Genomic DNA, 23,533 nt, shown 5'->3' with positions numbered 1-23,533 from the left:
GGTGCCCCCCAAAAAGGAAATTTTTAAAAAGTGAGTATCTATATATTCTTACTCTAACCTAAAATAGCAAACAGGTAGTATCCGCTCCAGGCACACAAGTTTTATGTTCTTTGTTCACATCTAGCACTTACCTGTCTTAAGCAATGTGAGTGTACCTGTAGCCAAAGAAATTAATAAGTCATCTAAGAAGCCAGGTCTTTGTGAAAGCTTTAGTCTAATCATAAGATGAGTTTAAAGCAAAAGAGATGCTGTTGTTTTTATGAGTGGAGTCGTTTTAGGCATGTATGTTAATTTTGAGGATTGATGGTTTTCAAGACTGGGAAATTCATTTGTTCTACACTGAGTGTGGATTTGAAAAGATGGAAAGAAATAAAACATTAGTAAGGACAACCTAATTAATAATGGTAATAATAACAAAGCAACAGTGACAAGAAAAAAATGTCCCCACTAGCATCTAGAGCACTGTGCAGATAATAAGTGCTCCAAAAATACTTGAATAAATGAATGTTAAATGAATATTCATTCTCAGCCCCTTACCTGCACAAACATTAAAGTCAGTGTGACTGGGGCCACATGACTTCAGATGCGAGGCTGTTTCAGTGTTGCATAAAAACCAGGCCTCTGCTTTGGTAGCCCTGGTGGTTTTTGATTTTTCTTTTTTTTTCAAAACAACAAATTGCAAGTTGAAGTACTATTTGTTTCTTCTTACCTTCATGACCATTTAAAATATCAGGCTCTTTTTCTCTGTTACATGCATCACCATTTCTTAGGCCTTTTTTTATTCTGTGTTTGCCAGAAGTAGTCAGTGTGGTTAAGACTCTGTTTAAGTCTTCCTTCAACAGAAGGATTCCATAAGAAGTAATATGGATGTGTAAATCAAGTGTAAGAAGAAATGCCCTTCATTTCCCCATTCAAGAGGGGGGAAAGAGTGACTATTAGAGTTCTTTTAGAAATTCTGATTCTCTTTCTGATCAACTCAATATGGTCAGATGGAAGTGGTCTTCTGGGGGAAAAAAATGGTCTTTTTCTGCCTGATGGAGAAATGGAGAACGCTTATGTGTTCCCAATAAAACCCACTTAGTTCTGTTGATATATGAGGATTGCTAGGTAAGTTGTAGCTAAATGTTACCTTGTTTTTTCCTACTAGAAATTTAATGTTAACATGAAGTTTAACATTTAATATTAATGCTATTTAATTTTAATTTCATGTATAAGGATTTTTTTTTGGTTAAACTCTTATGTGTTTAGGGTTGTAGAATTTGCTTATTACTTATCAGGATAGATTCTATAAAGAATATAATAAAGAAAATGAAGAAATTATGTTTCCCTCTCTAGTCAGAGGTTTATGAAGAGGATCTCAGGTCTTGGGGTTCACCAACTCCTTCTGATAAATGGAGAAGGAGCATTATGAAAATGTTCTTGTGCAGACAGACTTAAACAGTATATGTGGTATTCTTTAAAAAAATAAACTCATATAAATACCATGATAGCACAGAGATCTATCTTTTAAAAATTTAAGTCTATGGAATTCTGAGCATACTGTATCTGAATACTATAATTCATTAAATATTTCTCTCCATTGTGTTATTTAGGAACTACTCCTGCTGTTAGTATCAGAGACACACACACACACACACACACACAAAAACCTGTTACAGAAACACTAGAAATTTTATCTCTCTCATAGCAAGAGCTAAGCAGTCCTGGGCAGAGGTGATGACCCATGTCTTTAGGAATAGAATGCTTTCAGTGTTCTGATACTGAGTGTGGCTCCCATCCCCAAAGGAACATCATGGTCCCAAAATATCTGTTGGAGCTCTAGCAATCAGACCTTTATTATAGGCAGGAAGAAGAAGTGGATGGCAAGTAACAGAAGTTATATGTCAGGAAGTCAGTCCATTTAAAAAAAAAAACAAAACTCTTATACAAGTTTCTATAACAATTTCTGCTGGTATATCATTGTTCAAATATTATCACACAGCCATCCCTTTCTACAAGGACTTAAGAGAAATGTAGTATTTAGGGGGTCACGTGGACACCTCCACCAATCAGGGTTCTTTCACTAAGGAAGAAGGGGAGAATGAAGGTTGAGGGTATTTAATTAAGCAATTTCTACCACATTCATTATGAGTTTATAATTTTTGCTATGGCAAATGGAGCTGCAAAGAATATCCATAAGCATATTTCTTTTTATGGTATTTGCTGCATTTTTCTCTTGCAACTCCTGTTTTTGACTTTGAGTCTATTACTTATCTTCCATTATGTTATAGCCTTTCATTAGTTAGAATGTCACCCATTTTTCTGTTTTTTTTTTTTTGTTGTTGTTGTTCAAAAACACAAGTATTCTAATCTCTTTTAAGTTTTACCCCCTTTCTTCCCCCTATTTAAGTTTTCCCCTTTTTGGTAAAAGCAGAATAATGGGTTAAGGTATTGATGTTTGTACATGAAAGAATGACAAACTGAAAGTGTCCCACCTGCCCTTTATTAGTTAATTGACAAGACAGTCCAATGGCTGAAAGCACAGACTGGGTATAAGTTTCTACTCTCTGATTTTCCTTGTGCCTTATTCTATATCTGTAAAACATTGTTAACCTTGGTACTTAAGTCACAGGGCTGGTGTGAAGATTGAAAGTAAAGTGCTTGGAATAGTAGCTAGCATGAAGTAAGTGCTATGTGTCTTGAAGGTTGTCAACTACTGTCTCAGTGAAGTTAAAAAAAAAAAAGTTTATATGTAGAATGATGGAATGCAGGCACAAAGAGAAGGTGACTGGTGTTCAGAGCCCGGAAGAGTTTTTGTAAGGGATTTGAGATGGCCAAAATTGAGTGAGTTGAGCAATATTGAAAAGACAGCTGAGGTCGGGAATCATGTACTTGTGATGAACATGGGCATATATGGTAGTACTTGACTGCTTGGGAACAGAAGTGAAGACAGTGGACAAATAGATAAAATTAGGGTTGAGGTTGACTAGATAGGTTGGCAGAAGGCCAGAAGTATAGAACAATAGAATAGATGGTGCTGATATGAATTAGAGGAAGTTCTGGCTGGGAAAGGAGAAATATGAAGGTGGGACTTCCTATGATTTCAAACATTGATTTCTCTTGAATTGAGAGGTAGGGTATATGATGGATAGAAAGAAGGATATGGACTGAGTAAATTCCGTAAATTCAATAAATTCAGAATTCAGGCTTTTAAAGTTATAATTCTGAGTGATAATAAATTCCTAGCAGGTTATGTGAGTAGATTGTTGAAGTAAAACAAATGCCAGGGATGTGCATCAGGGAAATAGGGAAAATCAACGATTCCACTCAGTTTAATTAAATTGGCAACTGATGGCCACCTTGTATATGCCAATGAAAGTGTTCTGTGTTCTTGTAAATAAAATAAACACACTTCTTAACCTCAATTTACTTACCATTTTGCAGAGTGGAGGACTGACTGGTGAATGAAATATGAAGTGGGATTTACAATTACTCAAGGGCACTACAAACAGACAAGAAAATATCAGTGGGCCAAGAGCCAAAGTCTGCAATGAATGTGGAGAAATAGCCTAAAAGCCAGTGCGTGACAGTGACAAAGAAGATGGTATAATGATATCTTCAGAAAGAGGTTGATGAGCTCAGACTGTAGAACACTGGATGAAAACTGTGAGTTGTTAACATGTCTACCTTCATCACTAGACTCTGAAATCCTTTAGAGCAGGGACTAGAGCCATACTTGTTTATATACCCTTTGAACTCTTGGCACACTGTAGCACCTAAATCAGCATTTTAATTGTCACCAAAAAAGAGAAAAAAAAATTATTGATACTTAAATATACTATAGTTGACCCTTGAACAACATGAGTGTTAGGGGTACAAATGCCCTGCACAGTTGAAAATCTGCATATAACTTTGACCCCCTCCCCCAAAACTTAACTACTCTTAGTCTATTATTGACCAGATAACATAGTCAACTAACTGTTAACTAGTCAACTAACACATACATTGTATGTTTTATGTATAATAGAGTGTATCCTTACAATAAAGTAAGCTAGAGAAAAAATGTTATTGAGAAAATCATGGGACACCTGAATGGTATATATTATAGACATAAAATTCATAAACACATAGAAATTAGCACACTCTTGAATAGCCAACGTGTCATCTTTCTATTTGCAATGACATGGATGGAGCTAGAGTTTATTATGTTGGGTGAAACAAGTCAGAGAAAGACAAATACCATATGATTTTACTCATATGTGGAATTTAAGAAATAAATGAACAAAGGAAGAAAAAAGAGGGAGGCAAATCAAGACTCTTAACTGCAGAGAACAAACTGATGAATTTAAGAAACAACAACAACCAAAAAGAGAGAGAGAGAGAGAAAGACAAACCAAGAAACAGACTCTTGACTATAGAGAACAAACTGATGGTCACCAGAATGGAAGGGGATGGGGGGATAGGTTAAACAGGTGATGGGGACTAAGGAGTGCACTTGCTATGATGAGCACAGGGTGTTGTACGGAAATGTTGAATTACTATATTGTACACCTGAAACTATTATTACACTATGTTAGCTAATTGAAATTTAAGTAAAAAGTTAAAAAAACACACAACCCCCCCAAAATCCCAATAGCATTTTTTAGAAGAAAAAAATTCCTAACATTCATATGAAATCACAGAAAACCCAAAATAGTCAAAGCAATTTTGAGCAAGAACAACAAAACTGGAGGCATCATATTTCCTGATATTGAAACATATTATAAAGTTACAGTAATCAAAGCAGTATAGCACTGGCTATATATATATATATATATATATATATATATATATATATATATGGAATAGATAGAAAGTCTTGATAGAAATAAACATGTATATAATTATCAACTTGTCTTCAACAAGGGTGTGAAGAATACATAATGGAGAAAGGATAATTTCTTCAATAAATGGTTTTGGGAAAACTGGGTGATCACATGTGAAAGAACATAATTGGACCCTGATACCATACACAAGGATTAATTCAAAATAGATTAAAGACTTCAGTGTTAGACGTGAAACCACAAAACTTATAGAAGAAAACATAGGGAAAAGCTTCTTGACATTGGTCTTGGTAATGATTTCTTGGATATTACACCAGAAACACTAGCAAGAAAACCAAAAACAGACAAGTGAGATTACATCAAAGTGAAAAGCTTCTACACAGCAAAGAAAACAATCAACAGTGTGTAAAGATGGTATGTAAAAACCTATGGAATCAGAGAAAATATTTGCAAACTATACATCTCATAAAGGATTAATATTGAAAAAATATAAGGAACTTACAAATCAGTAGCAAAAACCCAAATAGCCTAATTAAGAATAAACAAAGAAACTGAAGAGACATTTCTTTTAAGACAACATTCAAATGACCAAATAAATGAAAAGGTGCTCAACATCACCAATCATCAGGAAAATACAAACTAAAACCACAATGAGATATCACCTCACACCTGTTAGAATGGCTATTATCTAAACAAAACTAAACAAAAATAACAAGTGTTGGCAAGAACATTGAGAAAGGGGAACCATTGAACTATTGGTGGCCATGTAAATTGTTAAAGCCATTATGGAAAAATTGGAGGTTCTTCAGAAATAGAACTACCATGGGATCCAGCAATCCCACTTCTGGGTATATATGCAAAGGCATTTAAAATAGGATCTCAAAGTGGTATATGCACTCCATGTTCACAGCAGCATTTTCCATAATAGCTAAAACATGGGAGCAAACTTTATGTTCATTAATAAAGAAAATGTAGTACACACACACACGCACACGGTCACTGTAATATTATTCAACCATGAGAGGAAAATTCTGCCATTTGTGACAAGACAGATGAACCTAGAGGACATCATGCTAAGTGAAGTAAACCAGAAACAGAAGGACATATTCTACCTAAATCTAAAATAGTCAAATTCATAAAAATTGAGATTAGAATGGTGGTTTTCTGGGGCTGGAGGAGGAGGTAATGAGGAGGTATTAAAGTATATAAAGTTTCAGTTATATAAGATGAGTAAGTCTTTAAGATCTATAGCATAGAGTTTATAGTTAACAATCTTGCATGATTCACTTAAAATTTTGGTAAGAGAGTAGATCTTATGTTAAGTGTTCTTATCATAAATGATAATGATGATGATAATGATAATAATAAAAGAGGAAAGGAGTAAATTTTGAGAGGTCATGTATATGTTTATGGCATAGATTGTGGTGAATGTCTCATGGGTGTATCCTGAAGTCCAAACTCATCGAGGTGTATACATTAAATATGTTCAGCTTTTTGCATGTCAATCACATCTCAATAAAGTTTTTTTTAATAAAAAAAAGTTTAAATATCTTAAGGAATCTCCACACTGTTTTCCAAAGTGGCTGCACCAACTTGCATTCCCACCAACAGTGTAAGAGGGTTCCCCTTTCTCCACATCCTCTTCAACATTTGTTTTCTGTCTTGTTAATTTTGGCCATTCTAATTGGTGTAAGGTGGTATCTCAATGTGGTTTTGATTTGAATTTCCCTGATGGATAATGATGATGAACATTTTAAAAATAGAGCTACTCTACAGCCCTGTAATTGCACTAGATATAGTGAAAAGAAGGGCCATTTGCACCCCAGTTTTCATAGCAGCAATGTGCACAATAGCCAAACTGTGGAAAGGAGCTGAGATGTCCTTCAACAGACGAATGGATAAAGAAGATATGGTCCATATAGACAATGGAATATTATGCCTCTATCAGAAAGGATGAATACCCACCTTTTATATCAACATGGATGGGACTGGAGGAAATTATGCTGAGTGAAATAAGTCAAGCAGAGAAAGTCCATTTTCATATGGCTTCACTTACTTGTGGAGCATAAGGAATAACATGGAGAAGATTAGGAGAAGGAAAGGAAAAGTGAGAAATTGGAGGGGGAGATGAACGATGAGAGAATATGGACTCTGATAAACTAAGAGTTTTGGAGGGGAGGCGGGTGGGGGTTGGGTGAGCCTGATAGTGGGTATTAAGGAGGGCACGGATTGCATGGAGCACTCTGTGTGGTGCATAAACAATGAATCTTGGATCACTGAAAAAATAAAATTAAATTAAAAAAATATATAAATAAAAGAGTTCATATGCTGTTTAAAAAAGTTAAAATAAAACTTATGAACTTAAAATAAATATTTATTATCTGAAAATGTCTGTGTTCAGTGATCTAGTAGTCTCTCTTAAGGATGCAATCAAGGTGTTGGGTGGGCTGCAATGTCATTTGAAGGCTTGACTGAGGGACAATTCACATTCAAGTTCTTTTACATGGTTGTGCCAAAATTTGGTTCCATATGGCTGTTCACTTGAGGGCTTTCGTTCCTCAGCGGCTGCTAGCAGGGGCCTTCCACTATTCTTTGCCACATGGGCCTCCTCACTGGTCAGTTCACAGCACAACAGCTGGCTTTCTCCAGAAGAAGCAAGAAAGGAGTCAGCAAGATGAAATTCAGTCTTTCTGTAACATTATCTTAGAAATGACATCCCATTCCAAGGGACCACTTTATTTTTTTTTTAAGGTTTTATTTATTTATTTGACAGAGAGAGAGAGAGATCACAAGTAGACAGAGAGGCAGGAAGGGAGAAAAGGGGAAGCAGGCTTCCCGCTGAGCAGAGAGCCTGATGCAGGGCTTGATCCCAGGACCCTGAGGCAGAGGCTTAACCCACTGAGCCACCCAGGTGCCCCACAAGGGACCAATTTAAAGGCTGCCTATTTCAGGTGCTAAAACTGTTTCTGGCAATTACCACCATTTCAATTTAAATTGTGTCATCAGTAACAAAAGGAATGCATTTGTTAACTTACTTCCTTGCTTGGGTGATCTCCAGCAGTGCATTCCACTAAGTACAGTTCAACAAATGTATGCTGATTGGATATTTTGATTTTTACTGAAAAGAAAGTTTAAGAAGGTAGTAATGTCTTCCAGCAGATACTGCTTCTTAAGTACTTATAACGGTTCTTAGAATTGACATTGCCAAAGAAAACAGTGAACTTGTGTATCTTATGCTAAAATATAAATATATTTATTAAAGTTGTTTGGACAAATTTGACATTTATTCTATGTCTCAAAAGTCTTGAATGTCACAGTGCATAAAAGGTCCTACAGAAAATTCCTGTAAGTTTTCTAGTTTCTACGCTTTTCTGGTGTCATGTTTAGTTGAATCTTAAGACTGTAATTGAAATGTCTTCAAGATTCAGAGCACAAAGACAAGATAAACAGTCAAAGCTATATTAAAAGAAACATACCCTTTTTACTCATGGTAGAAATGAAGTTGTGATATTCTTCTCAGACTACAAACTGACAGTCTATACAGTATCCTGTATATGAGCTTTTATATATTCTGTCAATAAAACCCAGTTACTCTTATGTATATTTCATAGATGACTTTCATAAGTCATTTAAAGACATCTAACAAAGGAGCAAAAGTATTTAGAGAGATACTAGATATTATTTGTACCTTTTAGCAAGTAGATTTTTCTCATTTGGGGCAAATAGGCTTCTGTACACCTCTTCAGCAATTATCTAGTAAAACTTCTATTTACCAGAACTCAGTCCCCTGGATGCTTACTTTTGTACACTTCGGAAAAGGAAATAAATCAAAAGGAGAATCTGATTATCAGGGCTTTCCAGAAAACAAACACACTAGCCTCGTTGAATCACTACATATATTTACTACTCAAACTATATACTCAGGACAGGCCAGCTTCCTCTCTCCATGATGGTATCTTTGTTTCAGGACCCACGGTGAAGGAACTGCCTGCCTTGGGACAGTGATGGAAAAGAAAAGGCAGACTGTGTGATGGCATCTGAAGAGGTCAGTGGGAAACCACATATGTCCTTTCTCTTCACAGTTTACTGGCTTAAGCAGGTTCTGGCCAAGCTGGAGAGGTGAGTAGAGTGGAGAAATACAAATCTTCTTACCACAAAAGAAAGAGAATCTTTTAACAATAACACAACTCACCAAATACGCTTAGAAGATGTGATGGGACTGAGATGATTAAATGGGTCCCAGATGACCACTGACAATTTAAAATCATCAGCCAACCCACTGGATGGGCCTTGTGAAGCTTGATTTTACTGCCGTAGCGCAGAGCTGATTCCGTTGCCCTTGCAATCTTAGCACCTGTTCTCCTGGATTTTTAGATTATGTAGTATTGTGATATTCACTGATGCAATGTACAGAAATATATCCCTATGTCAAGAACCTCAATCACCTTCCTTATGTGAGATGTTAGAATCAGATTTATGAAGGTCCTACTTGGTTCAGTGCACTCGGGTGCTTTAGCTAATCTACTCAGCAACCAAGTGAGGAAGACTACTCCCATTTTACTTGTGAACAAATCAACCCGGATAGCTGACACAAAGTCACATGGCCCCCAACATATGAAACTGGGATTTGAAACTAGAATTTTGACTACAGAGTTCTGGGAAATTGAGCTAGAGAGACAATGACTAGAGAGTTTGGACATTCCGCAACCAATAAGGAATTTTTCCCCATCATTTGTTAGCCAGAAGACAAAATGACCACATTCCTCCACAGGCTTTTTAATGACTCAAGACAGTACACTGTTCACTGAAAAATTACAAGTATTTGTTTTAAGGTTTATAAGGAGAATCTCCTCTCTCTGAACCCCATAGAAGTATTTCTTTCGTTTTGCACAGAGCACTCAGGGACCTTCTGTTGCAGTGGGAACAGTCAGTGTCCATTGCTCAAAAGAGTAATTGTCAGTGGATGGTTGAAGAGAAAGCAAAGAAGTGGAAGCAGATCTAAAGTTCCCAGGGCACAGCTAAAAAACACATAAAAGAACTAGGAGTCAGGTTTCCTAAGGAAAGATGAACAGGCAGGAAAAAAGGTAGAATGAGTTGCGATGAAGGTAAATATTAACTGATGAATGTATATAAGGGGATTTAGAGAGACTATGCCTTTGCATAAGGAATTTAAGGCTTTTATTTGACTGATGTTCTACATGAAACAGGTGTAGCATCTGTGTATTCAATCTCCTTCTGGTGTTGAAAAGACTATGAGAACATAGCCCTGTGAAAGAAAAGGGTGGAAACAGAATGGCACTTGGGCTAGGAAAGATCTGGTCTAGGTAACTGGAATAAACAAAATTTTAAGTTTTAACCCCCTTTAGCTGAGTTTTAAGAATTCTGCAACTGTATATTGCTTGATGTGCTATAAGGGAAAGACTGTAACCCTTGGAGCCACATAGATCTGGTGTCAAATCCTATCTCAGCTGTTTCCCTGCCTACTATATGACCTTAGCAAATCTCTTACCTTCTTTGAAACTCAGGTTCCCATCTGAAAACAAAACAAATCGAATGCAGAGTTTTTGTGATGATTAAATAAGTTGTACACCGATGTCTATCTATGCCATATCTGTGCCTATGCTATATCTATGTCCAAATATACATCTGACTCTGTACTTGTATCTATGTCAACATCTATCTAATGTTGAAGAGATGCTCTACAAATGTTAACTGCCTTCTTCCCCCACTGTATCAATTAACTAGTTTTATCAGTATTTGTTAAGTATTTGTTTTAGGCCAGCATTGTGCTAGTTTCTAGAGACGATGGAAAGGTGATGAAGATCCAGACATTGTCCGTAAGAAAAGAAAGGAAGAAAGGGACATAGAGACCACATGATTCCAGATCTGACATGGTTTCAGAAAGTTGGCGAGACTGCTGGTCTCAGGGACTGATAGATAGCTTGTTGTATTTGGGGCTGATGTCATGTCCTGTCAATGAACAATGTGATCTGCTTTGTATAAATGCATTGATAAAATATGCTACAAAGGACAGTTCTTTTTCTTTTTCTTTTTTCTTCTTCTTCTTCTTCTTCTTCTTTTTTTTTTTTTTCATTAGAGGATTCCGTACTCTTTTCAAGCAAGCCTGACTTACCACTTTGGAGTCACTGTGGAGAACTGCCTCAACCTATATGACATTCCATGTTTGTTTTAGGTGCTTGCCTGGTCAGCTCTTTCCTCCTTCTCTGTTATCCCTTCTTCCTTTCCCATTGCTCCTCTGCCTTCTTTCTCTTTCCTGCTCTTCTTTTCATTAACTTAACAAAATTCTATGTGGTACCTACTAAGTGCCAGACATCACTTTAGGCATTGGGGATATAGTAATTAACAAGAAAGTGTCTGTTCTCATGGAGATTATGTTCTATTAGGAGAAAATAAACAATAGGATAGGAAACAAATAAATATGCGACAATTGGTATGTTAAGAAATAAAAAGCAGGATAAAGATAAAGAGAATGACAGAAACGGAGCTGGGTGTACACTAGATGAGGGAGGCCTCTCTGATGAGGCAACATTTGAGCAGAGACCTGAACACAGGGAACTAGCCATCCACACATCTGGATAAAGAGAATTCTAGGCAAAAGGAACAAATCCGAAAGCCCTGAGATGAGAACAGCATAGAGACAAGGTGGCTGGGGTGAAGGAAGGGGAGGAAAGGAAAGAAGGAGTTGAGATCAGAGAAATGGAAGAAATGCCATATGCAGTGAATTAGGAAGAAACTTGTAGGCTATGGCAGAACATTGGACTTTATTCTAAGATGGGAACACATTGGAGATTTTGAATGAAGAAGTGACATGATCTGCTTCAAGGAGAGCAAGGTAGGGAAGGAAAATAGGGGGATTATGCAGGAGGGATATCTGGTAGGACCCTATGCCAATAGTCGAGATAAAAGGGAGTGCGAAGATTAGTCTAGAATGGTAGGAATTGGATGTTCTTTGAATCTGGATATATCAAGTTAGAGGCATACTGATGAATTGCATTTAGAGTGAAAGACGGAGAAGCAAAGAGTGGGTGATTCCAAATTCTGTAGTCTGGGTAGCGCCAGAATGGAATTTCCATTCCGTTGGGGTGGGTGGGACTGAAACAAGAATATAATAAGGGATGTGGGGAATCAAGATTTAAGAATGAGATATAGTAAGCTGAAAATCCGAGTTAGAAGAGAGATTGGACCAGAAGAAATTTTGAAATGTCAGTATACCATATAGATAGTAATAAAAGCCATAGAACAAGACAGGTATTCTAAGTATTAAAAATTCGAGGATGAGAGGAATCAGTAAGCAAGGCTGAGAAGGATGTTGGGAAAAACATTCCTTCAGAAACCACTGCCCTTCATGGCTTTCTATCCAGTGTCTTAAAGTCTGTTCTATCATATACTTTGTTTCTTGGTTGTTTCAGAATAGAAGATAAATCTAGTTCACATTGCTCTGTATTTACAAGACACGGAAGCTGTGTCTTTGTATCTAATGTGGATCTTTTTTAGGAAGAATATATTTGGTTCCTGGTTTTGTTTAATCTATTTGAAGATCTCTATTTTTTAGTTGGAAAACTTAGTACATTAATGTTTATTATTTTTTTTAAAGATTTTATTTATTTGACACAGAGAGAGAGAGAGATCACATGTAGGCAGAGCAGCAGGAAGAGGGAAATGGGGAAGCAGGCTCCCTGCTGAGCAGAGAGCCCAATGTGGGACTCAATCCCAAGACCCCGAGATCATGACCTGAGCCAAAGGCTTAACCCACTGAGCCACCCAAGCGACCCTATTTAATGTTATTTTGATATGATCTAATTTAGATCTATCATTCTACTAGTTATTTTATGTTTGTCCCCTTGGTGTTTTGATCCTCTGTACCCCCTTTCTTGTCTCATTTTGGATTAATGTTTTTAGAAGAACATTTTAGTTTCCTACTGGCTTTTTAAAAATATACTTCATTTTTAGAGCAGTTTTAGGCTCACTGAAAAATTAAGCTGTAAGTACAGGGAGTTTCCAGGACCCCTGTCTCTCCCCACCTACATAAACACCCCACGTTTAACATCTTACACCAGAGTGACACATTTGTTACAACTGATGAACCTATATTGATATCATTACCATCCAAAGTCCATGGTTTACATTAGGGTTCACCCTCAGTGTTATATATTCTTTGAGTTTTGACAAACGTATAATGACATGCATCTACCACTGAAGTATCACACAGAATAGTTTCACTGCCCTAAACATCCTGTGCTCTGCCTATTCATCCCTCCCCGCTAACTCCTTGCAACTGCTGATCTTTTCACTGTCTCCACAATTTTTCCTTTTCCAGGAAGCCATATAATTGGAATTATAACAGTATGCACCCATTTTAGACTGGCTTCTTTCAGGTAGCAGTATGCATTTAAGGTTCCTTTATGTCTTTTCATGGCTTCATAACTCATATCTTTTCAGCTGAATAATATTCCATTGCTTGGATGTGCCACAGTGTATCCACCCACCTACTGAAGGATGTCATGGTTGTTTCCAAATTTTGGCAATTACGAAGAATGCTGCTATAGACATTTGTATTCAGTTTTCTCTGTGGATGTGGTTTTATCTACTTTATATAAATACCAAGGAGCATGATTGCTGGATCATTGGCTAAGAGTGCACTTAGTTTTGTAAGAAACTACCAAACTATCTTTCAAGATGGCTGCACCATTTTGCATTCTTAGCATCAATATAGGAGAGTCCCATTGTTCCACATCCTTGCCAGCATTTGGTTTTGTCAGTGTTTTAGATTTTGGCCATTTTCATTGGTGTGTGGTGACATTTCATTATTGTTCTAGTTTGCAATTCCAAAATGACTTATGATGAATATCTTTTCATATGCTTGTTTTCTGTGTCTCTTTGGTGAGGTGTCCAGATCTTTCACCCACTTCTTAACAGGTTGTTTGTTTTATTGTTGTGTTTTAAGAGTAATTTGTATATTTTGGATAAGTGTTTTATCAGGTATATTTTTTTTCTAAGTATTTATTCCCAGCTTGTGGTTTGTCTTTCCACTTTCTTCACAGTATGTTTTATAAAGTGGAAGTTTTTTAACTTTAACATAAAGTTTGGGTTATTATTTCTTTTATGGATTGCATCTTTGGTTTTTTTTTTAAAAAAGTCATCACCATATCCAAAATCATCTAAAATTTCTTTTGTCTTATCTTCTAAAACTGTTATAACTTTGCACTTTACATTTAGGCTTACGATCTATTTGGGTTGATTTTTGTGAAAAAAGGGTGTAAATCTGTCTAGATTCATTCTTTTGGCCTATGGATGTTCAGTTCCCGCACTATTTATTGAAAACGCTGTTTTTTTCTCCATTATGTTGCCTTTGCTCTTCTGTCAAAGACCAGTTGCCTATATTTACGTGGGTATATTTTTGGGCTATTTCGTCATGCTGACCTATATAACCATTCTTTTGCCAATACCACACCCTCTTGATTACTGTAGCTTTATATTTAAGTTTTATAGACGGAGTGTCAGTCTTCAAATTATGCTCTTCTCCTTAATATTATGTTGGCTTTTCTGGGTATTTTGAATTTCTGTATAAACTTTAGAATCAGTTTGTTTATATCCACAAAATAACTTGCTCTTTGGGATTGCACTGACTCTACAGACATTGGGAAGAACGGTTATCTTGATAATACTGAGTATTCCTATCTACGAACATGGAATATCTCTCCATTTATTTAGCTAAGTTTTGATTTTTTTCAGCAGTTTTCTAGTTTTCCCCATATAGATCTTGCACCTATAGCTTTATACCTAAATATACTCTCTCTCTCTCTCTCTTTTTTTTTTTTTTTTGGTACTAAGGTAACTGGAAATGTATGCTTTACATTTCAAATTACAGTTCATGACTGGTATATAGGAAAGTGATTAACTTTTGTATATATTCACCTTGCATTCTGCAGCCTTGATGTAACTGCTTCTTAGTTCTAGGAGGTTTTTTTGATTTTTTTTTTTCAGATTTTTCTACATAAGCACTAATTCTATAGTTTTTTTAAGCTTTATTTCTTTGCACTATTTTTCAGTAACTGTGCTAGGCCTTAAAATATATGCCTTTAATGTTTTACAGTGCACTTAGGGTGAAGACCATATCGCTTTACATAAAACATATAACTCCATTTATCCCCAAGACTCCTCATAACCATGAGTTTGTTCTCTACAGTTAAGTCTGTTTCTTGGTTTGCCCCTCTCTCATTTTCCCTTTGCTCATTTGTTTTGTTTTCTTAACTTCCACATATGAGTGAAATCATATGGTATTTGACTTTCTGTGACTGATTTATTTCATTTAGTATAATACTCTCTAGCTCCATGTAATTGCAAATGGCAAGATTTCATTTTTTTTAAAGATTTTATTTATTAGACAGAGAGCGAGACAGAGGGCGAGCACAATCAGGGTGAGTGGGAGAGGGAGAAGCAGGCTCCCCACCAAGCAGGGAGCCCACTGAGAGACCCAAGCCTAGGACTATGAGATCATGACCAGAGCCAAAGGCAGGTGCTTAACTGACCAAGCCACCCAGGTGTCCAAGATTTCATTCCTTTTTATGGCTGTGTAATACTCCATTGTGTATATAGACCACATCTTCTTTATCCATTCATCAATCGACACTTTGACTGTTTCCTTAACTGCCCGGCTCAATTGGTGGAACATGTGACTCTTGATCTCAGGGTTAGGAGTTTGAGCCCCACATTGGTATAGAGATTACTTAAAAGTCATTTTTTTTAAAAAAGAGGAATGAGAATCATATATATATATATATGCATATCTATACATATCTGACATTTACAATTTCTTATAACCCTCATTCCTTTCTAAACATCTAAGTTTTCCTCTCTTGTTGTTTTACCTCAGCCTATGGTGTTTCCCTCAATATTTCTAGTTATGCTGGTAGGCTGATAACAAACTTTCTTAATTTCTGCTATATCAATGCATGTTTATTTTGCCTTTGAAAGATATTTTTACCGGATATACAAATATCTGTTAAATTTTTCCTTTCTGAATCTAAAAAATATTGTCCTAGTATCTCCTGGCTTTCAGTTTTTCTAATAGGAAATTAGCAGTTGTTTGAATCATTGTTTGCACATAAGTAACATATCATAGTATTCCCATGGAAGTAAAATATATCTGCAAAGTTTTTGAGATTCTATACTTCAAAAGGTGGACCCTAATTCCCCTCCATTTGAATGTAGTCCAGACTAAGACTTGATCTAATAAACAGAATATGGTAGAAGTGAAGCTGTGTGACTTCTAAGAGTAGGTCATAAAAATGTGGTTCAGAATACATATAAAGAGCCTTCATCTGGATTTCTCTTGATCTGCCGCTCTGTCTGTTCTAAGAGAGGGTGGGCATTATACCATGTGGACACTCAAGCCGTTCTGGTAAAGAGTTCCCAAGGAGAGGAACTGAGGCCTCCTGCCCACCTCCAACACCAGTGCCCACAATGTGAGTGATACACCTTCTAGGTAGATCCTCCAGCTCCAATCACATCCAGCTTCGGAGGACCGTAGTTTTGGTGACATTTGACTACCATGTTATGAAAGTTCTAGGTCATAACCTTAGCTGTTCTCAAACTCTTGCTCACAGAAAATGTGAGAGATAATAAACATTTATTGTTGTTTTAAGCCAAGAAATTTTGGGATACTTTGTTATAAACCAATGGATAAGTACATTTCCTAACTCAAATGTCTCTACATGTTATAGTCACTCTAAGTTACCAATGCTTCAATTTATTTCTATAAAAAAAATGTAAAATTCAAGATGCACCATAGCTGAAAAAAATCAATCTATGGAAGAAAATTACTAATTTTTGGTAACACCAGCCTATTTTAAAACACCATTTTGTCTTTCTGGTTTACCTTTGTAGCCTGAGCACACTTGGTATATAAGAAGACATTAAATAAATATTGCTGAATGAATGAATGAATAAATTTACTTCTTCAGGCTCTAAGCTTCCGGAGGGCAAAAACTGTGTCTTATTCACCCTTTTTATTGTCCTCACATGGTATAATGCTTGACACTGAATAGGTCCCATTCACTGTTGAATTAAATCAAACTTAACTGAATTTCTTGTTGAAATAAATAATCTAGAAGTGAAAAATCATGGCAGAAGACTCATTTTAAACATTTAAACTGCACATTGACTCGTGCTTATTTTGAAATCCCTATCACCAAAAAAACCCAAACAAACAAAAAAAAGCTCCCAGATTTATATACTCTATTGGTTCCTTGTAGATTTTGTGGATTTTTATAATTTTCACCAGTAGAACCAATCTTCAAGTGTTTCTAGAGAATCTTTATGAAACAATGTATATAATGATACACATTTGATTGTGCTCAGGTTGTAAACTATTATATAAAGTGTTGAATTAGGCAAGTTAGCTACAGAGGCCTGGTAATCTGAATTCCTTCTTATCTAGTCAAGTCTTATGTCATTTTAGTAGAGCTGAATTTTATGAGCATAGGGAGTTTGAACACTCACACAACATGTAAATTGAGCAACTACTTTCGATTCTTGAAGAGGTAGTGTATACCTAGGTGTGTTCCTGTGGTTTATTGCACAAACCAGACTTCCTAGGTGCAACTCTTTACTAGATCACTTAACCAGTGTTGTGATCTTTGCCATATGGCTTAACCTCTGCCTAAGTTGGCCTCATCTGTAAAATGCAGAAATGAATAGTACTTACCTCACAGAATGTTGTGAATATCAAATGAATATCACAAGAAAAGTGCCAGGATGCCTGGGTGGCTCAATGAGTTAAGTGACTGACTTCTTGACTTCAGCTCAGGTCATCTCAGGGTTGTAGAATGAGCCTCACAACAGGCTCTGTGCTCAGTGGGGAGTCTACTACTCCCCCCTCTTGCTCTCTCTTCTAATAAATCAATCTTTAAAAAAAGTAAAGAAAGAGAAATACCTGGCACATAGTAGGCACTGATAAAAATTAGTCCTTATTGCCTTCAATGCCTATCATGGACCTAGAATGTTGCAGGGGACTCATAGTTCTTTACTAAACAAAGGAGTAACTAAGATAGGAGTATTGTGGATACATCTATGCCACCTTTTGGAGGGGTAGGGGACTGTATTCATGAAAACACAAAAGTTTTGTTTATTCCTTTTAGAAATTCTCCGTTAGATCAAGAAGCTGCAGCTGATTATACTTACAGAAAGAGGATATATAAGAAATAGTGGCAGATGATTACACCGAATTGGGAATCATAAGACAATACACTTTTACAAGACAAAAAAGAGAATTTTTAACCCCTTCGTAAACGCGAAAGTGGCAGAAAGGAGGTCAAATATAAAAAGCAGCACAGAGTTTCTGACTATCAGAATGCTTTCTGCACTGCTGGGCACGGGGAAAGACGATTCTCTCTAGCTTAGAGAGACAAGCTTCTCCTACTTGACTGTGAGCAACACCTGTAGAGAGGTAAGGAGCCTAATTAGACTTTAAATCCCCAACGCCTGGCACAGTGCCTAACCCAGAAGAAAGCCAGAAAAAAAGATCTTAAAGGAAGGGAGTATTAAATAATCAAGACAACCGGGGCAGCCTTTGCGACAAAATATTCTACCTTTGGTCTCCAACTTTCCAAGTGTACCTCAACTTCCACCTACCTGGATAGACACAAGTCTTCCTTTTAGGGAGACACTCCAAGGAGCAAAAAAAGTGATCCGGGGCAAATCTCTCCTTGGAGTCAAGGGGGCCCCTCCTTCGGTTGTTGCTAAGGACGGGAAGAAGGCCCCACAGGAGGCTGGGCGGAGTGGAGCGCCTTGCGAGAGGCTGGCCCCCGCGGCATCCCACTTGGCAGGGGTCCCACCGGTCCTGTCGGCTCCCCCCGTCCCCGCCCTCCCTCCCCCGCTCTAACTCTCGCTCTTGGAAGGCAACGGTCAGCGTACGTGCCTGGAATGGGAGCCGGCGTCTCCGAGATGGGCCCCGAGGACTCCCACCGCCGCGGACGGGCAACGGCCCCCGGACCCCCGGGTGTCCCAGGCAGTGACGGGCCGTGGCCCCCCGCCCCCCGTCCCGCGCGCGGCTCCCCCGGGGGCAGCAAGAGCGTGAACCGCCAGGAGGAGGCCCACGCCGCCCGCCCGCGGCTGGAAGACCTCAGGCGGCGGCAGGCGCGCGCCTGGCCGCGGACCGTGCCGCGCGGGAGCTCCGGGCGCCCTCGAGCGGAGGCGGGGCCGGAGGCGGAGGCCGAGGCGCCGCGGGACCCTCCGGGCACCGCGCACGTCGGGACCGCCCTGGCCGGGCTGCGCGCCGAGCTGGTGAGCGCGCGCGCCGGCGGCGGACCCCGGGCACAGCGTCGCCTCCTCCCGCCCTGGGGCTCCAGTGCCGCGTGGGCCATTCGAGGGCTTTCGAAGCCTCGGGGAGCTTTTCCCGGGAAGGAAGAGATGCGAGTGAGCAGAGCCCCGGCCGTCGGTCTCCGGGGCCGCTCGCCGGCTCGTGTCCCCATACGGTGCTGACGCGCCTACATCCCCAGCGCCATCTGGGAGGGGCGGGGTGGGGAGGGGAGGGGGCTCGCGGGACCCGGGGTGCTGACACCTGCCCGGGGCGGAGTCTGCTCGTGACACGCCCAAGACCCCCGTAACCAACCCCTCCGCAACGTGTTCTGTATTTTTCTACCATATAGAAAGTTGCCTGTGGGGGTGGGGAGCAGGTGGAGAATAAAATTCCCAACAGATAAAGGTTCAAATTCCCTTGTTAAGACGCACACGCTCTTCTAATTCCTACTGGCCCTATGACTTTAGGAATGGTAATGAGTAACTCCGGGATTCAGTTTACTCATCTGTAGAATACAGATAATAACCTCATAGGATTGCTGTAAGGATTGCATGAGATAATACTATATAAAGGACCTACAGCATAGATACTATTCAATGGCTTTTATTATGAGGATAATTAAAACTACCTAAAGACTGTACAAAAAAAAAAAAAAAATCAAATTTTTTTTTTCCAGAAAGGAGTCAGGGAATTTCACACATACACTGATGCTCTGTTCCTGGGCTATAGGCCCTGGTCAACATCTTGGTCAACATTTTCACCATGGTGTATGACTGGTCATGAGGAAGAGGCAGAAGAGTGTGGAGGCTTTCTTTACCTTAACACCATGACTGCTAGAAGAAGCAGTGTCTGATAAAAGGCTGTAACCAGACTTCGGTAGGAATCCGCCCACAACCATACATGTATGTCCGTGTATTGTGCGTTAGGGTCGTCCTCGTGTAAGGGACAATGATGAACAGGTTCAGTTAATTTAGAGACGTTGCTATTTATGTCATTTATGCTGTTATTTGTTGTGAGGATTGGTCTTAATAGGTTGCAATCATTTCTAGGGTCGGTGAGTGAATTTCAGGAGTTCCGTATACTTAAAATTGTATGTAAAATGTGAATAAAAAATTGTATGTAAGACGTGCATAAAGAACAATTGGGCAGCTGGCGGTAAGGGTGGTGTGGAGCCAGTACCAGGAAAGGAAGCTGGAAGAGCAGGGCAGGACATAGAGAACCTTTGCCACACTGGAGGACTGAAGCTCCCTGGAGGCCTGGGCCAGGGGCTCTCTGTGCTGGTGGTTGTGTTGCTACTCTTCATTTGCTCTATGTGCATTTGCTTTATTCTTTGCAAATTCTTACTCTCAGAAAGGTGGTTCCAGGTGCTGAAGAATGAAGACAAATGTGGCAGAGGAAAACGGAAAGAAAATTCTATCCAATGACTTTACTTTGTCAAGTGGGGGAAGGGAGGACCAGTATTTGCTTTTTCACTCACAGAACACCCTGGTTCATCCTGGCGTGGTTTCTGTTGATGAGGTGACGAAGGGTTTTAGGCAGAGAACAGGGTCCTCATGTATTAAATAAGACCTAATTACAGAAATTTGCAAATACTTAATTATTCTCAACTGCATAACAAAGATTATGTTGCATTAAGCTTTGTTGGGAAGCCTTTTAGGTAAACTGCCCTAGAGATTTATTTTTTAATACATGAAGACCTTCATAAAGCCCCACTGAAGGAGGGTATAAATCAGCCTTGCTGTATAACAGATTTCACTCTAGAGTGAAATTGTTAGATTATATAAGTACATATAACTGTACATGTGCCTCTAAGGTGTCATTAAGTGTTTTTGCTCGACAGGTAGACCATTTAAAATCCTAAAAACTTGAAATGACAAGTAATCAAGTAAATGGGCCCAGATCTTGAAAGCTCAGGTGGCCCTGGGCAGTTAGTTCTCCTGTAGCTCAGAAAGCTCATAAAGATAAATGATTTCATTGCAGATCACATGCCATTGCTTGAAAACAGCCTTCCATGCACAGAAATTTCTCATGTGGACAGCTTTGTGCGTCAGCTATTTTTGTTTTCATTTCAAGGCCATTTCAAAAACGATTTGTATATCTGGATTTACCTTGTCTCATAGAAAGTCAGTTTTATGGCCAGGCCAAACAGTCAGAAATGGAGAATCAGATGACAAATACATCTTTTTTGATATCTTATTTTCCTTTCCCACAAAGTCCTTATTTTTCCTGTGCAGAGAGCTGTTTCATCTGATCTGTTATCTCAGGCTAATAAAAATCCTTATTCTTTTTCTAACTTTTAGCTGGAAATGCGTTTCCAAAACCACCAGCTGGCCAAAATGTTACTGGATTTAAACAAGAAAATGCAACAACTGAAAAAGGAGTATGAACTGGAAATTGCATCCAAATCTCAAAGCTCTGAACATAACGTTGGGAATCTGGAATAAGGAAGTGCACACTTGAAGATCTGAACCCTAAAAACAACACAGACAACTCCAAAAACAATTCTGATAGTAACATTATGGATGCTCTAAGATTTTAGGGGCAGTTTGTAGGCCAACAACTTAGATGCTGCTGGGAAGTGACAGAAAGCATTTAAGAGAAGGGAGAGAGAAAATGGTGTATTATCAAGTTTTAAAGTTATATAGTCATAGTTTTGGCTGGGAAATTCAAGTGGAAAAAATGCAACGAAGAAGGCCTAAGTCTGGTTTTTAGCCCTCTATCTTGTGCTACTTCAATTTGCTGGCATTACCTGAACTTTTAGAATCTGTGCATGTTTTTATTGATTATTCTTGGTTTGTCTGTCCAGTTAGCTTTCAGTGTCTCCACCTCTCCACCCCCTTCCCCCCGCCGGCCCAGTTTTTATTTGGGAATTACTTCTACCTAGACTCTAACCATACCCTTAGGGAAGAGTCTTCCAATAGGTATGCCCTGCCTCCCTTAGATAGAGTCTCGCAGATCAAGACAGACTGATCAGCTTGTTCTACAAATTTTTGAAGTAGAACGAAGGGAGTGGATGAGTATTCCCTGTTGGTAGAAGGCTTGAGATTGGTAGAAGCCTTGCAATGAGGGGCTTGGAAGCTGCTGGTGGCCAACATGTGAGAAAGTGCCAGCTGCAGTGGAGGAGGTGGAAACTGCCCCAGAGTGCACAGAAGTCATGGAAAGAGATCATCTGCCTTGTCTTGAGGTTGAGCTGCATAAAATCCCAGTGCTTGCTGTCATCTGGATACGTGAAAATATTCTAATATCCTCCTGAAGAAATCTCTTTCTGCCTAAGGCAGTTCAGTTGAATTTTTATGACTTGTACCCCAAAGATTCCTAACACAATTCCTTTGTTCAGTTTTTAGGAGTTGAGGTGATTCATGTTGAATTGGAATATCTATCTTTACCCTAAAAGTACTGCCTCTGTAATGCACAAAATAAAATTAATAAGAAAATAATTGCATACCTAAGTGATATTCATAAAGGTCGTTATCTGTAAAAATAAAAAATTAATGTATCCTTACTTTTTTTCCACTAGAAGTGAATTATACAAGGCTTTTGGTACTTTCTTTCCTCTGTAAAACTGAGGTATTACTATGTTCAGCCTACAGGACACTGTCAATTAAGCCGTGGTTGGCATTCTATCTGGCCTCTGGATTTCTTGAGAAATTCTGCATATGAGCTCTTGGCTTATAAATATCAGACTGATTTCTTGAATTATATTTGTAAAATAGATTTTCTATATGTCTCTCCCTCACAGTTATAGAAATTCTGAAGAGTTGGTGGAATTCTTTGTGACCTGTTCTTTGAAAATTTGAAAAATATTCTCGCTTAAAAAAAAAAAAAAAAAAATGTTGGGGCAGTCATTCTCAAGTACATTTTTAAAGTTAATATTGATAAATTGTGGTTCTGTGTTTATAAAATACTCAAGATAAATCATTTTATAAGCTCTGTTCCTTGACTACAGAGAAGCCAACACTGATTAGTTTTCATATGAATAATTCGATTGGAGTGATGATGTGCTCTATCAGAACTCAAGAAACTTAAAGGAGAACTGTAAATGGATCCCTGATTTTCCCCTTTTTCAGATATAAAAGTGCTGATCGGTTTATTGTAAAGTTTTCGGTCGATACTTTCCTTCCCTATCTTCTAGCGATAAGCTGTGGATCCCTGTATCTTTGGGGAGTGACAGATGCAGAAACTGAACAAGAAACTCTTTGTTTCAAAAGCCTCTACTCTGGGGAAGCCCTAACCAGTGGGACTGGCCTTGATCTTCGCTGTTAATACTGAGATTCGATGAGAGCCTGATACACGGGACACGACTGTTATTCAATGTTTTTGCCCTGTTTCCCCACATAAAGTGAATTCTGTTCTCATAAGACATGCCTTCCTTTTTTTTTTTTTTTCTTTTTTTAAAAGTAGCAGAAGCCAG

At 38.5% G+C, this 23,533-nt stretch overlaps 1 protein-coding gene across 1 annotated transcript; it reads left to right on the top strand.

Moving 5' to 3' along the window:
• Nucleotides 1–18,746: 18,746 nt before the first annotated feature.
• AARD (alanine and arginine rich domain containing protein) lies at nucleotides 18,747–22,579 on the top strand (the record flags this gene model as incomplete). Its single annotated transcript, XM_082721622.1, has 2 exons — nucleotides 18,747–19,106; nucleotides 21,423–22,579. 2 exons carry the CDS (start codon nucleotides 18,747–18,749, stop codon nucleotides 21,564–21,566), a joined length of 504 nt encoding a protein of 167 aa, XP_082577748.1. The 3' UTR covers nucleotides 21,567–22,579.
• Between the last annotated feature and the right edge of the window lie 954 nt (nucleotides 22,580–23,533).

The sequence above is a fragment of the Mustela nivalis genome, assembly GCF_964662115.1.
Source record: "Mustela nivalis genome assembly, chromosome: 2".
Classification (NCBI taxonomy): Eukaryota; Metazoa; Chordata; class Mammalia; order Carnivora; family Mustelidae; genus Mustela; species Mustela nivalis.
This window is presented reverse-complemented; position numbering and strand designations above follow the sequence as displayed.